A 15,389-nucleotide genomic window follows, 5' to 3' on the forward strand; every position below is an offset into this window, starting at 1 on the left:
CACAAGGAAAAGAAAAAGAGACTAGAACTACACAATTGATGGAGTGAATTGACAAAGAAGAAGCGAAAGGGGGGTTGTATTTATACAAAAAGTTGGGACCGTGGTTTCCAACCCTCGAAAAAAAAAAGTGCTTCAAAAAAAGTGCTTCAAAAGAGAGAACCTTGGATGATGTTCAAGAAGACCAGCCAAAACGGACGTTTCACCAGCTGGGCTTTATTTTTGGATACAGTAGTGCAACCTACTGCTGTGTTGTTCATGTGCGATCTCCCTCCCCTCGCGCCTATTTTTTCCTTTTTGCATTTTTGGTTACCATGACTCCCGTGTACGTCCTTGTGTAGAATCCATCTCAACGTTCTTTGTGGGCAGAATCAACCAAAGAATAAGCAACGTGCCACTATTTTAATAAGATGGGGAAAAAATTAAATTAAATCGACGGGGTTCATTGACTCACGACAAAATTCAGAATGGATCTCCAAGGACAATGTGACAGCTTTGCAGTAGGATACGTCAGGGACGCTAAAAGGTAATGATGAAAAGACGTGAATCTGACGTGAGCGCCAGGCACGCATCTTCTGACGCCACTCCATTCGGTCCAGCGATCGATTTTACCCTCGGGTAAAGGTGAGTATGACGAGGTTTGTCCTACCTGTTCGGAGCGAGATCCTGTGAGCCGGTTGGAATGGAGCGGATACACTAGCCGAGCTACTGCATCTCATAGGACGGCACCAAAATGGCGCTCCTCCTTGTTTTGTCTTTTTGTCATTGGGTCGCCAAATTAGGCAATCAAAACAACGGGTCCCATTTCAGCGTCACCGTGTAACAATGAATGATCATTCAACCCTAGCCCAAAATTCGATTATCTATGAAATTTCCCACTTTGTAAACCATGGGATAATGTAGTCGCTTTCTTAATGTTTCGATTGGAATATTAAGTCTGTGATGATCAATTTAACCCGCCTTTATTCAACATGCATGATGAATTCGTTTGATCCCCATCGGTAAAAATTGCGTCGCTTGGCCACAGACCCACATTCAGCAGATACAAGCTTTACAGATTACAACCACCCCCTGAACTTTAAACGGTCAAGGATCTGAAAAAAGGACATCGTACAACGAACAGAATAGATGGATTCTGCCGCAATCTCTTAATAATTCACCAGTTGATCCGCGCGCAGCACGACCAACTGCAAGCTTGGTTTTGCGTAAGCGTAACCATAACGACCATACGGTGATACATTATTCCCTTCGGCATGGTGTCAATTTTCAAAAACAGAGCACAGGCCTCCCCGCCTGGGAAATTACATTGACAAACTCTAAATGATCTGCACCTAATCCAGCCAACTGTGTTGTTTCGTCGACCTAATGACTAACATATCTTTTGTGTGATGATTGTATTTTTGCTGCAACTAAACGATTGCTATCTAGCAGTGAAAATGGTCATCCATCGAATCCACTTTTTATAATAATTACAGTTGAAACCGCGAAGAGGTGGTTCTGGGACTTCGGAGTATTTCTTTTGCCGTTGTCAATGATGGCAGAAAAGGTGAGGATTCGCGTGAAAGAAGCAGAAGGCTCTGCAAGTGCTTCAATACCCAGCACGCTGTTGTCTCTTTGAAAACAAACTTGCCCTGGATGCTTCAAACCTTGTGTTTGATTTCCACACGTAGCGCGTGGTTGTTGTCAGCAAGGCAACAGCGTGTCTCAACTCTAATCCTTTTTGTTTAACATTGATCTACCCAAGTATCTTGAAACATATTCTCGCTCAGGGTTTATTTATTTTCAAGCGACAGAAATCACTTGAACATACCATTGCCCGTCACCCTGTTATCCTGTAAAGACAGATCTAATTGGACATTAAACTCTTTTTCATCTCGGTCGGTACCATTGAAACGGCCATACAAAGCCCTAATATCACTATGGTTCATTCTCAATCCTCTTTGTTGCTATACACTTGGCGCGATGATCGTGATGAGTACTGTTCAGGAGTATTTGTCTGTCAATTATGAGAACTAATGAATAATGAGTCCTATGATACCATATAAGCAGTTGTTTAGCGGAACTTGGTGCATGCTCCGGACGTCTAGGAATATCCAATCTCCATGTGAAACCTCGGCGCTTTTGGTTTCAAGGATCCATTGTTTTTAAGCATTACGCTTTCGTAAAATACGATATGTACATTTACCTCCCAATATAAAATTACTGTCCTCCATTTAAAAGTTAAGTTTTGGAAGTAGCAGCGGCATGGCCTGTGAAGCGATACCGGATTTATTGTTAGGTCAGCGTTCACTCTAGATAGGAATGTTCTTTATCAGAGAAAAACAGGTTATTTGCAGGTGATTCATTTTATTGGAAGAAATACTTTGTCATACTGGTTGTTTGATTATCGTACTTCATACTTACCACATATTGTAATAAATCAAGAAATTCTGGACAACTTGTTTCATTTTACACTTACCGTGCTTATTAGAACAGCATAAACTCTTTGCAGAGACCATGTAGGAAGTTGAAACTGAGTACTGTATTTCGAGTGTTCAACGACTTGCGACTTGTGCAATATCTGTGTCAGGCTAAATTTCATGCGCTTTTGGTTTGGAACTGGTATCTTATTACACACAGTTTGACGGTTGATTTACGAGTCTTGTCAATAACGGGGAGAATAATAAACATAGAATGAAGTGTTTTGGGCCATGGTAACACTCGTAATGAGGGGTAACTACACGGTGGCTGATTCAGATTCATGAAACGACATCATAACGAATTTTCTGGAGACGGAGAATTGGCGTTTTCTGGAGTTGTTTAAGTAAAGGTGTTATACATAAGGCAAGTTCATGATGGATGCATGGCCTTGATGTAGCAAAGAAAGAAAAGAAACAAAAAGATCAGTTGTCTTTTTGTGCGGATTATCGACGAGGATTGAAATATCCCTATCATTAGAGGGGGCTTGCTTGGGAGAACAAGCTTTGAGTTGGTTCTTGTGGTGTGATGCATGGTCACCCTAAACAGGTTACAAGGAACGAGCGCTGACCGGTTAAATATTTGCATATACAAATGGGAAGCGATCGACTTGGTAAATAGAGAAATTGGCAGGTGAGTGGATCAAAGAGGATTTCGCTTTACATTGATATAATGTGCTCGGACCTTGATATACAGTACTGTACCGTCACCACTCAGTTTAAGTGACCCCGGGAACCACGAAAAGCGATTCTTAAATTCAATTACACTTAAATCGATTTGATAACCTAAATCCACCAGATACGGATCGTACATTTGGGAATTCCAAAAAGTAATATTCTTAATAAAGTGTTCCCAAATCGCCTAACTCAGTTTACGCATATTTTGTAGTTATCCCAAAGATTTAAGCTTCCTTTGTTTTTTGATGATTCGTTGTACAAAGCTTCCTTCTTTTTTACGCTCCGCTCAAACCGATACTCTTCCTTTATTTCTGATCGATCTGAAAATGTGGGCCAGGTTTCCAGAAAGCCGGTCCTCGTTCGCAAGAGCTAAATCAATGGACGTTACCAACATGAGTGCTCCATCTGCATCGAGGATGGTTCCGATGGTTTTCTATTGAAAGCATAACAAATCAGCTGCCAATGGATAAAAGAACCCGCAGTCATTTATGTCATTCATAGAGCGGGATGTGACCGTTCCGGTTCATCCATGGGAAAAAAATCGGCTGTCGAGTGAACAAGTTTGCTGATCAAACCAAGTAGCGTTTCATGAGGATTCCCAGCCAAAGTTAGATTCAGTGGCTCAAACTATACTTGTCGCGCCGGCTGAGATTATCGGCAAGACGGGGCCAACAGTACACGGCAAAGGACTGTCATTAACGTAGTTCCTGTGGCAATTATCAGACCCATGATTGAAGCAGCGGGATTCCTTCAGTAGGTCTTCGTAACAGTATTGAGCCGGTGATGCCAATGCAAGATGAAAAAGTAACCTGCATAATTTGACCTCCATCAGCACAGTTATGGCCGGAGACCAAAGGCTAATATGGAAATACCAAATACCGTTTGATTACTGTATTTGATTAAGCCTGTTTTTCTGTAACTTTAATTTTACGTGTTTGATTTTCCTGATGTGTCTTCGTTTCAATGGTCACATCTAAATGAATAGGCTTTTTTGTGATATCAAACGCATCATATATGAATCTAATAAAAACTGGACACAGTAGAATGACTGTCTGATGTTGTGAAGTGAAATGATTATACGGCGTCGGCATGGACAGTTCTGTGCATTGCAGGTGAGCTCTAAACTCAGCAGGCAAGAACCAGGACGTTTGTATATTACCGTGGCTGACATTAACTCCCCCAAAGTGGAAGGCGCGATGTCTTGCAAACGTATAAAAACGCACCTGCTCGATATCCATTTTTTCTCTGTCTATTCTTCCTTTATCTCCACATTAACCATCATGGCCGAACGTGTCCTAGAACTTGTTGCTACTCGCCATATTACTATTTTCTCCAAGGCGGACTCCCGTATATACCATTAGAACAGAGCCACTTGGAAGGAAAATTCTAATATAGCTCTTTATCATAGCCGAGACAATCCCGGCCGTCAGTTTGTTGGAGGAGACTTTTGGTTTCTCCCCTTTTATTTTGTACCTCGACCAAGATCGTAAGTTTGATCAGTGAAGGTTTAGAACTAGTGAACTAATATTAACTACTATTTTCTTTTTTAAAAAAAAAGCCGAAGGCACTGAAATTGAGCATTACCTCATGCATTCTACCCGCCAGCAAAGTTTGCCCAACATTTTCATTAAGAAGCATCATATTGGTGATTTTAACTCTCTGATGATGCTTCACCAGACTGGTCAATTAAAAAGCGCCATGGCTTAACAATCACGTATTGTGTTTGCGCCAAGATTGATAGTAGCCGACTTTAGCCATGAGTATGAAAGTTTGACCGCATTCAATAAATCGCTCTTACACACTTGTAAACCAGATAAGTAACTGTTAGGATAAAGTATTTGACTGAGATTTCACCGTAATTAGTTAATGGTGTATTAGGCTCGCGCACGAATTTCAATAAAATAATATATACAGTATAGGCATGGAATATGACATGTGGGCCTCTGAAATAAGCATAATGAATGTGAGACGTTTAGAGGCGTACCTTTACCGAGCAGCGCCAGATTTACCACGGATTATCCCACTCATATTCATAAACATATGCCAATAAGTAATAACGAGAAATATGACTGCTTGGATGGAGGATAAATTTGTGCTTAACCGAAAAGATAGGTCCGAATAGAAAGAATAGCGCAGTTCTCATTGTCTTGAGCCTACGCGGCTGTGCTATTGAGCCTCAAAACGGTTATTTTCCTAGGAAGTTGTGGTTGGCGGATGAGCAGGACAAGAGTGGTGACCCAATATTCGGAAAACCCAGACGCCGTAAATGACGTCTGGTTGGTATCGGGCCTTATGCGGCCCGGCCTTGGATGTCAGCAGGCCCATGGGCGACCTAATTCTGATATTTCTGTACGATAAGAAGGAATGTTTGTGAAGGCTAGTTTCCATTTTTTTTTCTCACAGATTATCTGTTTCGGCGTTCACCTTTGAAATTTACGTTAACCCAAGTTCCTATTTTGTTATCTTCGGTGGGTGAGAGTTTCCTTACTATTGCTATCCGAGATCGGGAGATCCTTTTTTTCGCTTGTCTCGCTGTAAAAGTGTATCCGATATACAAAAGGTAGGTAATAGAATAGTCATCAAATGCTTCCTTGTTGCGGAATCAACCGTGAATCACATAAACCAACAAATTAATTTGGTAAGTGTTGTTGTCAAGTATTACAGGTGTGGCGTTGGGATGGGTAGTTCCATGCTTTTTAGTTGAGCTGCCCAAACTCCGGATTGAGCAGCCATGGATCGGGGCCTGTGCGTATACGACATTCGCCGTGCTGAGTCTAACTTTCCAAGAGCGAAAATGCGATGTCCAACAGCATGTAAAAACTCACCAGCTCGGCATCCATTTTTTGCCTTTTTAGTTATCTCTTTTCTCACTACCATGTCAGTCGAAGAGGCTGTCAAGCAAATTATTGAAAACAACTATGTTGTTATTTTCGGCACATCCACCTGCAGTATGTAGCATGAGAACAGAGCCCAGATCCCGGTGGGAGCGGGGAAGGTCCGATTCTGTCTTGTATTGTAACAGCTTCGCATAGAGAATACCAAGTATGCTTTCGACTTGATTGGGGACTATGATGCCGAAACTTTGATCGTGAATCTGGACCAGGAGCGTAAGTTTGCTTTTATGAATGGATGTCTAAGGCTGGTGAACTAACATTATTCGTTTAAAAAAGCCAACGGCAATGAAATCCAGAAGTACCTCAACAAAGTTACCCGCCAGTATACGATGCCCAAGATCTTCATGTGCGAGAACTACGTTGGCGGGTACAGGACTCTGGTCAAAATTCATAATGACAATGAAATGGAGGAGCACCTTTTTCCAATCCAAATAAAGTATTTGCCTTCAGCTTGAAAGTAGCGGATTCCAAGCATGTGTACGAAACGGGAGTTACTTTTGATTTAGTGTAATAAAATTGTTCGTATGCAAGCTATAATTTGATTGAGAAGATAAGAAATAGGCTGGACGTAATACCTGGGTGCTGTACTTTTTTTGCGCTCGATCAAGAATACTGTATAGGCAAGGATAACAGATCTGGGCCATGATATATGCGTGGGATGGAGACGAACCATTTGAAGGCGATATTCACTAAGCAAGATTAGAATTTCCAACCATTAGCTTACTCTCGCTCATGAACATCCGGTAAAGAAAACGATTGTTTTACTGTGACAAAAGTTCCGCCTACTCGATTGGACAAAGCCGAATATAAATCAATCACAAGTTACACAAGCACAACTTCCTAATTCAGTAAAATAAAACTTTTTCGTGAGACTTTCTTCAAACTTGAAATCAAGATTTTTCCAAGCTTTTAGCAAGCTGATTTTTCACGGGAGAAGCTTACTGAGGTGGATTCACCGATGGAGGTATATTTATACTGGACAACAAGTACTACATTTGGCAGCGGCAATAATAACATACATCAGTGAAATACATAAGCGTCATGAAATAAAGCTTACCAGGAATCGGCATAGAAAGAGGCGACACAAAAATGCAAAATCATATGTCCACTGAGTTCAAAGAGTCGATCATTCATGGGAATGTCGGCCACATAGTTGTCTTCCTTTTGTCATTTATATCCGTGAAGAATTTGTCACGGCTTGAGTTTGAATGATATTTGGCTTGTCTGTATGTTTGATCAGCGAGTGCCCCAACTTAGGTCATACCCTTCAACATGCATATTTCGATTGCCGATGATTTCGTGCTGTTTCCTTGACTTTTTGGACAGACTTGTTCAGCAATCTCATAAATACATAAAGCGGTCAATGTAGATATTGCATCACTTTTTCGCTCGACTGGAAGACTTCTTGGACGAATTTCTTCACGAAATTTCTCTCAAAAGTTTGTCCAATCGTTGCATTTCTGACAATCTACGATCCGTTGCCGAAGTGGAACCAGAGCGATTTCATATTCGTGCATACTTGATTAGTAAAAATGGACATTACTGAAAGTGGTGAGATCATGGGATACACAAAATTGACAAAGTGACATTACGAGAATGTCCAATACATACAATAATTTCAATACCGGCAGACCGAGCCTTTCTTTTTAGGATCCCTGCTGCATCTTATTTTCATGTCAAAAAACGAAAATCAAGTTACATACCCTTTATGCGGTAATAGCTTCTCATCCAAAGACAAAAGGAAGACCACATCCGCGATTTCCATATTCAGTACGTTACTGTTCGTAAGTATACCACGAAAGGTCCTTGTTGACAGGATACTAAGCATCATCAATACTTCATTAAGATGGTTGGCGTATCTACAAAACAACCAATGGATTCAAATGCTTTGCTTGCGAATAAATATTGAAAAATTTCGTCGAAACATGGGTCAATACTCAACCATTGTATATGGAGAGACATGTGCAAAATTTGTTTGCTCTATCGCCCATCTTGCTATTGGAGCCTGGCAGAACGCATGCTGACCTGCATCGATTTCTTGATCGGTCATTCCTGAATCGAAGCTTATGCCGCATTTATTGAGCAGTCATCAATTTCGCAACAAAAATTCAGCGTTGAAATGCGGATGCAACTGGAAGACATTGTGTTGGTCCAGATATCAGCTTTTATACCATCACTCGTCTCTAATATGTCTTTTAGTCGGTCGAAAAAGGTGAAATATCTCGAGCCCGTGGCTCCCTCGCCATAACGAGGCTCATAGCTGAAAAACGTGGACAATGAATCGTACAGTCATATATACAGACTACTTTTGACCGTTCGAAACCTGTAAGTTTATCCGACAAAAGACTACTGTACTCGCAAATTTCAAATTGCTAAATGTTTTGTATGTAAGATTGAGTGTTTACCCTTGGATATCACTCACATTGATATGCAAGAAACAGAGTTTTTTAAAACATACTTACAGCCAATCATTAATCCTCTGTTCAACGATGTGGATCATAACATCGTCCATCAATTGTAAGGACAGATGTATGGAGAAAAAAGTTGACTTTAAATTAAACGAATTTAACTAAATGTATCTTTTGAAAAGGATTAGGACGTCCGTAACAGACGACGAGCGCAAGGCAGTTGGTGTACTTGATCGGAGCACGACCAGATGCTGTAATCAGTCGTTTACAAGAAGACTCGACTCCCGGGCATCCCCTTGGGCTGGGGGTGATCAGAGTGCAACATGAAGCGGTAATAAACCGCCACGTGGTTCAAGCTGACCTTGTTCGGCTGGGACTTTTAAACAAAAAACGCCATTGATCGTCATAAAACGAAATACAGCCTTTCGTATTTGGCAATCGGTAGTTATTCTATCGTACGTGATGCGGTGTGCACTAAAATATCTAGTATTAGGACATCACATCACGTTTGATCTGATGGATCATATTACCAAATTCATGTACATCATGTTTGAAGTAGCCCATGCAAATACCAATGTCCATTACAGAGATACCTTCATATTTAGCTTGCTTACAAAAACTTCAAGACGTTATTCACCGTTGGAAGGGATCATGCGCCAATGCAAACAACCACTTCGATCCTGGTGATTCTCCGCCAACTATGAATGAAAACAAACTGTCAACAATCATTGCTACCGAAAGTACAACAGTCCTGATATGGCAACGAGTCACTATTAATTAGGCTTCGTTTATCTCACTTATTCGTCCGTTGAATACTTCACCTTTTTGCTCATTCCTAATGTTTCCTTCCATCTTCGCAGATAAGAAAAACTATACTGTAGTTTCTATGACTGATTTTTCTTTACTGCACTAAAAACAGCATCTTTATGATCAAATTTATCCAGCACTCAAAGTTCCTCTTAGTAGTATATGCATACCATTTTCACGGACACTACATGAAGAATTCATGAAACCAGTCTATTAAAAAATCACGCATTGTATGATCGACGCGAAGCAAGAACTGTCATTTATTTGGTTCGTCGAAAACGAACGAAAACTAATCAAGTGGATGGATGCTGGCAGAAATTTGATGCAGGAATGTCGGATTCGTATATTTATGCCCGGTGATTCCATAATTCCATTTGTAAATTACCTCAAATACCAAGTTATCAGTGACATGCCTCTGAAAATTGCAAAATCGCTCTGAAATTTCCACATTTTGAACGATAATTGATTCTCAGCGCTTGGTATTTGTATATCGAGTAATCCGATGGTCGGCCTTCAGGCGCATTAATTTTAGTGCAACCGTCGCTGCAGGTAACGTTAAGATCAGTCTTTTCAGAAGTTGCAACATTCGCTACTGTGTTTATACTGCTAATAATGTTGTCCGATTGCTTGGGAAAAGGGCTCATCCAATTATTCGACATACGAATACCGAAGCAATATCAAACAAGCTCTCACTCCTCTTCATCAGTTAATGCCAGCATATCCGACATGGATGGTATCTTGCAAAGCACCACTATTGGTAAAAGGCAAAAAGTTTTGAGCCATTTTCCTCATTGATCCTCGCCAAATAGAAGAATTTTTATCATGGGCCATTTAAAAAATGCCCATTGATTGATAGTATCGAAGCGGAAATGAAGAAGTTCAGGATGAAGAGCGTGCGGGGACACACTGCAACAGCGACGCATGGCGGAGTTGAAATTATGATGTCACTGTTGAGCCATGAATTAAAATCCCTGGCGAGGCGGAACACTCGTACTTCAATCCTTTTTTCTCGTTTTATATCATGTCGACTGATCCTTCCAAATATGTTTTCAACCACACCATGGTCCGTGTCAAGGACCCCAAGGCTTCGTTGAAGTTTTACCAAGAAGTGCTTGGTATGAAGTAAGTATTTGCGGTATCTTTACGGTGACTCGAGTGAGAAAGCGCGTGCTTAAAAACTTACTCGGCGTGGTTTAGGTTGATTACCAAGTCTGATCACGAAGAAGCCAAATTCACCTTGTATTTCTTGGCTTATGTGGACCAAATTCCCGAAAATGAGGAGGAAAAGAAGAAGATGTGCTTCAGCATGCCCGGTGTTCTCGAATTGACTCAGTACGTTGAGACTTCACATTAGCTCGTTGGTAATTGTGAGAAAGCTAACCAGAGTTTATCTAACAGCAACTGGGGTACTGAGAATGATGAGAAATTTGCCTACGCTAACGGCAACAGCGACCCTGGTAAAGGTTATGGCCATATTGCTATCCTTGTCGATGACATCAACAAGGCCTGTGAACGTTTCGAGCAACTCGGTGTCAACTTCAAGAAGAGATTGACCGATGGTAAGATGAAGCATATTGCTTTCATCTTGGATCCCGACAACTACTGGATTGAGGTAATATCAATTTTGACAAGAATAATAAGCGTGAAAAGGCTACTTACAGTTGTCTGTTACAGATCATCCAAAATCCCACTGTTTCCGGTCAATCTCCTATCTAAAATCGACAGCGGATTCAATTGTAGATAATGTACTATATTTTATGGTGATATGTGTGTATGTGATGTAGGATGATTTGGTTGATAAAGGAAAAGTGGAAGTTGTCTGTCACGTTCTGTCACGTAAAATTCGTAAGTTGTATTATTTCCGTAAAGATGAATCAATTTTGCATCGTCGCCCATCAGACTCGCACTGAAATGAAAAAGTTTATCCGCGCGAAATCAGAAATCGAATACTGCTGATTGCGAGTCCATTAGGCATTGATTAATTTTGTGTTTCCTGTTGAAACTTTGTGTGCGTATATTACATGTATCTGTCTTTCTTATTTTTATTGACATGGAGATATACAATAAGAAAATAGCAAATGAATACTTCGAGATAAAAAAAAAAAGGGCAAAAAAGAGATTTTAAAAAAGACGTTCTGAGGGAATAAGCTATAGAGACAAACGGGATCTTTCTACAACAGCACTGGGAGTTTTGCCTGATAAATGGATGAGAGCAGACGCCTCTTTTCTTTTTAGCCAGTGAAAATGCGGAAAATGAGGTAGAGACAGGAACCAAGGAAGCGTACGGCGGAAAGACCCGCAACACTCCAAAGAATGAAACCAAGGTAAATGGTGCTTCGTTCCTCAAAGGTACTGAAATCGTTGAGAATGGCGGTATTGGTAATGATGACAACCAGAGCAAGATTAGAGATAATCCACGACAAGACCAATCGAGTACGGAAGGATCGATAATAATCTTCCTGCTTGGTTTTGGCATCGCGATGTTCCTTCTCCGGTGGCACGACCTTGGTCAATTCCAGACATGCGTCCTCGTAAGCTTCGTTGATATCCTTTTGTTCCGTTGGCACTTCCACTTCCACGGTATGTTCGCCACTGGCATCCTTCTTGGCTTTGACCACACCCAAATCCGTGGCCACGGTGTTGTCACCCTTGGTACCCCAGGAAACGTCGTGGGTGTTACAGAAGGCATAGATATTAAGGATATTGGTATAACTGGGTGACAGGAAAATGTACTGGAGGAAACTGGTAAACATGTGCCAGGGATCGAAAAACAGGAAACTTGCAAGGAAGTACATCACATAAGTCGAACACACGGAAATGATGATGTTGCGGAACGTGGATTGTCCAAGCATAGACAACACCGAGCCATCCGCGTTCTCCACCACGGCCCGTACACCGACAACGGTAATCCAAATCGTTGCAAACATCATGTACGCCATCAAGAAAGCAAAGAATACCATACTGCCGATGTAAGCCCATTTTGAACCCTGAGGACGGTTACCAAGGGCAATGATGAACTGAACAATCAGCAACAGCACGTAGACATAATTGAGGACAGTGTGTAAAATCTTGGCGACTTCGGCCGAGAACGGTTTGGGATCCAAGGTATCGGAACCAAGAGCGCTTGTCAAGATAAAGAAGGTCAAATAGAAATTACCCTAGATATCGCAACTCGCAGTTAGTCTCCATTCGGTTCATTCAACAAAGCACTTTTTATCTTTCCGTCCACTTACCAAAGCAAACCAAGAGAAAATTAAATTGTAAGTATTATACAAATCTTCAATCATGAACATGAACTTTCGAATGAAAGAATGATCGGAAGTCCACACTTTACGCCAATGGTATAAAGCATAGATACCAGCAAAGAAAGAACCTAGAAAACCATGACTGATGAGCGCTGTGATAATGCCAAGGGAATAATCACAAAAATAGCTTACCGTTGAGCCAACGTCGACGTTGAGAAATGAATTCAGGCACCTAATGAGAGAAAAATGATTGATGAGTAAAAAGAACATGCTCAGCGCAAAATACTGATGCAAACCTTATCGGGAACATCGGTTTCACCATAAGCACTGGATACATAATGCAGAACCCAGTGGGCTTCTTTCTTAGCAACGAGTTCGTAACACAAGATACGATCTTCGGCCAAGTACATGTTGGCGGTAAAGATATCGGCATCTCCACCGTGCTGAGTTTCACCCAAAAAGTACTTTTCCAATGGACCATGTCCGTTGGCATCATTCTGAAGCGCAGAATAACGGTAAGCCGAGAAAGCACCGGGCAGGACGGAAATGTAACCAAACACGGATTCAAGGGGCTTGTCAAGAATATTGGACATCTTGTATTCGAAATTCTGAGCGGCCACCAGTGGATTCAAAAGAGCCACACCAGCGGTACCTGTCATGGCACGAATTTCACCGCAAGCACCGGCCACATTAGAATTGATATCGAAGGCTTTCCACAAATGGTAGATGGAAGTATGACCGGGTCGTGTACCAACATCGATCAGTACGCAAACGTTGGGTTTCACAAGAGGACCAAAAGCTTGGAAGAACCAGCGATGCGAGTTGATCTTCTTTTGATTCTTTTCCTTCAAACAGAACAACATTTGACACGGCACCATACCCTTATCAGCACCCTTGAATTTCATGTCCGGATCCACTGACAGTTGGGTTGTGTACTAGAAAAAAAAAGGAGAGGCGTTTTTTCTTCAATATCTAAAACATCAAAAATTCTTATTTCCACCACCATCCTATTTTTCTTTTTTTGCCTTTGACGATTTTTTTCTTCGTGTCCGATTCATGTACACCATATAGACCATGTTCCCCATTTCATCCCGCCAAAGCTTACCTCGTAAATATGAGCTGTCACGGGTTTATCGCCGACGATATTTTTAGCCACACCGTCCTGATAGACACCGAGGGTGGCCAAAAGGGACAGAGTACGAGGATGGATTTTATTACGACCATCGGACACAATACAGACCGTAACCTTTTTCCAACCCTCTGGACCCCAAGTACGTGACCGATCGCGAGTACAGAGATGAGCAATGTTTTTCATCACACCGTGCATGGTACGCGCAAACAAAATTTCATCTTCCTACAACGGTCGACAAGGAAAAATAGAAGGAAAAAAGAAATTGAGTGTCACACAGTGTATCTCCAAGGATGCCAAACACGGAATAGCTTACGTTGTACATTGTCAGGACGATAAACAACTCTGTCTCTCGCTTCAGCAACTGCTGTCGCAAAGTGTAGCCTTCGGATTCGAAATCTTTGGGATCGCACGTTGCGGCGGTATAACGCATATGCGTGAACTCTTTGGAATCTTTAATAGGCACCGATTGCAAATATCGACTGGGCACAGGACAATCAAGCACCAAGTTACCACGTGTAAGTTTAACCTTTCGTGCTGTTGTTCAAACAAGATAAAAAAAAAATCATTTTGATTAGTACGGGCGGATGACTTGGAAAAAAATAAAAACTCGATCCAAAAAAGGATAACAGGAAAATAGGGGAGCAGAGAGTTTCAAAATCGTACTTACTTGTTTTATAACGACGTGGCTGACGTCGGGGAGCTTCGCCATATCGAATATTGGGAGATGGCGGTGCAAACTGAGGATACACAGCACCGGGTGAGACGGGCGAAGGTTGATGATGAGGATACGGTTCTTGGTACGAAGGCGCCGAGTTGTCTCGTAATAAAGGTTGGTGGTCATAAGCGCCAGGCTGATGCGCGGGCTCCTCCGGATACGGGTCCGCAAAAGGGGAATTGCGATCAATAGGTTGCGGCACGAATTGGGTTTCGTGCATAGGATATTGATCGTACTCTGACTTTGGCGTCGGCCCCGGTGGTGGATGTTGCGATGGATACATTAGACCGATAGAGCTAAGCGAGTTAATAAAAAGAAGAAACCTAGCAAAGACGGATACGCTTTAACAAGGATGAAAGGGAAAAGAGGGAAGAAGGAGAAAAAAGTTAGAGTTCAGAGTATGAGAAGCGATGAAAAAAGAGGGGCAAAAAATAAAGAATGATCCCCGATTATGAAGAGAGAAAAAAAAAAAAAAAAAAAAGGAAAGACAACGGAGAAGAGAATTTAAAAAGTCAAACGATAGACGTGTGTAACGTGAGAATAGACGATGGTTCGTCAAACGGGAAATGGAGTCTCCAGCAAAGCCACTATCCAAATATAGCCCAAGCCATGATTCGACACTCCGACATGGCTGGGTGCTTTTTGAGCGCCCTTTCCCAATGGGGATCTGGATCCCAAAATCTTGGGAGATCCCAACTGTGCTTGTAGCATTGAGCATTCGTAAAGAGGCGCAAAGGATAAGTCAGGGTCGACTTGTGCGTTTCAGATCGCGCGACATGCCCCCGATGAAGTGTTTGATCACATGTCATAACATATATAAAACGGGCAAACAGCCATTTCTTGCCGTTTGCATCCCATGGTGCCCTTTCAAATTTTCGTAAAATATTTATCCAAAGCAGCAAAAAAATTGGATAATCATCCTTCTTTATTTGAATCAGGTTTCGCTTATTTTTAACTTTTTTTTTCTTTGCATCAAAATCCTTGGCGGGTTCTTTGGCGATAAACACGACAAATGGTAAAAACCGAAACTTGTCCAATGGATCAGGATAGACTAAAT

The 15,389-nt window shown here is 41.6% G+C and overlaps 4 protein-coding genes across 4 annotated transcripts; 3 read left to right on the forward strand and 1 right to left on the reverse strand.

Annotated features, from left to right (window-relative positions):
• The first annotated feature begins 4,310 nt into the window (after positions 1-4,310).
• Positions 4,311-5,016, forward strand: BYT42DRAFT_573331 (uncharacterized protein). The gene is made up of 3 exons (XM_051568716.1): positions 4,311-4,478; positions 4,540-4,617; positions 4,690-5,016. Exons 1-3 carry the CDS (start codon positions 4,328-4,330, stop codon positions 4,836-4,838), a joined length of 378 nt encoding a protein of 125 aa, XP_051422207.1. The 5' UTR covers positions 4,311-4,327; the 3' UTR covers positions 4,839-5,016.
• Positions 5,017-6,006: 990 nt separating this feature from the next.
• Positions 6,007-6,536, forward strand: BYT42DRAFT_614870 (uncharacterized protein; the record flags this gene model as incomplete). The annotated part of the gene is made up of 4 exons (XM_051571899.1): positions 6,007-6,079; positions 6,164-6,238; positions 6,302-6,392; positions 6,476-6,536. 4 exons carry the CDS (start codon positions 6,007-6,009, stop codon positions 6,534-6,536), a joined length of 300 nt encoding a protein of 99 aa, XP_051422208.1.
• A 3,725-nt stretch (positions 6,537-10,261) lies between these two features.
• Positions 10,262-10,956, forward strand: BYT42DRAFT_614871 (lactoylglutathione lyase; the record flags this gene model as incomplete). Its single annotated transcript, XM_051571900.1, has 4 exons — positions 10,262-10,362; positions 10,438-10,572; positions 10,639-10,852; positions 10,915-10,956. 4 exons carry the CDS (start codon positions 10,262-10,264, stop codon positions 10,954-10,956), a joined length of 492 nt encoding a protein of 163 aa, XP_051422209.1.
• A 515-nt stretch (positions 10,957-11,471) lies between these two features.
• On the reverse strand, positions 11,472-14,615 carry BYT42DRAFT_498830 (chitin synthase 1; the record flags this gene model as incomplete). Its single annotated transcript, XM_051564591.1, has 7 exons — positions 11,472-12,398; positions 12,474-12,613; positions 12,678-12,717; positions 12,782-13,420; positions 13,591-13,839; positions 13,931-14,151; positions 14,285-14,615. The coding sequence occupies 7 exons, from the start codon at positions 14,613-14,615 to the stop codon at positions 11,472-11,474; spliced, it is 2,547 nt and encodes an 848-aa protein (XP_051422210.1).
• Positions 14,616-15,389: the final 774 nt, after the last annotated feature.

This window comes from Radiomyces spectabilis (genome assembly GCF_025331425.1).
Source record: "Radiomyces spectabilis strain NRRL 2753 chromosome Unknown BYT42scaffold_8, whole genome shotgun sequence".
NCBI classification, from domain to species: Eukaryota; Fungi; Mucoromycota; class Mucoromycetes; order Mucorales; family Radiomycetaceae; genus Radiomyces; species Radiomyces spectabilis.

What these genes read in the sequence shown, in the direction of transcription:
- BYT42DRAFT_573331 (XM_051568716.1), top strand. Translation starts at nt 4,328, where the DNA reads ATGTCTTGCAAACGTATAAAAACGCACCTGCTCGATATCCATTTTTTC. An exon ending in TTTCTCCAAGGCGGACTCCC is followed by an intron (nt 4,479 to 4,539) that starts GTATATACCATT and finishes TCTTTATCATAG; the next exon opens with CCGAGACAATCCCGGCCGTC. An exon ending in TTTGTACCTCGACCAAGATC is followed by an intron (nt 4,618 to 4,689) that starts GTAAGTTTGATC and finishes TTAAAAAAAAAG; the next exon opens with CCGAAGGCACTGAAATTGAG.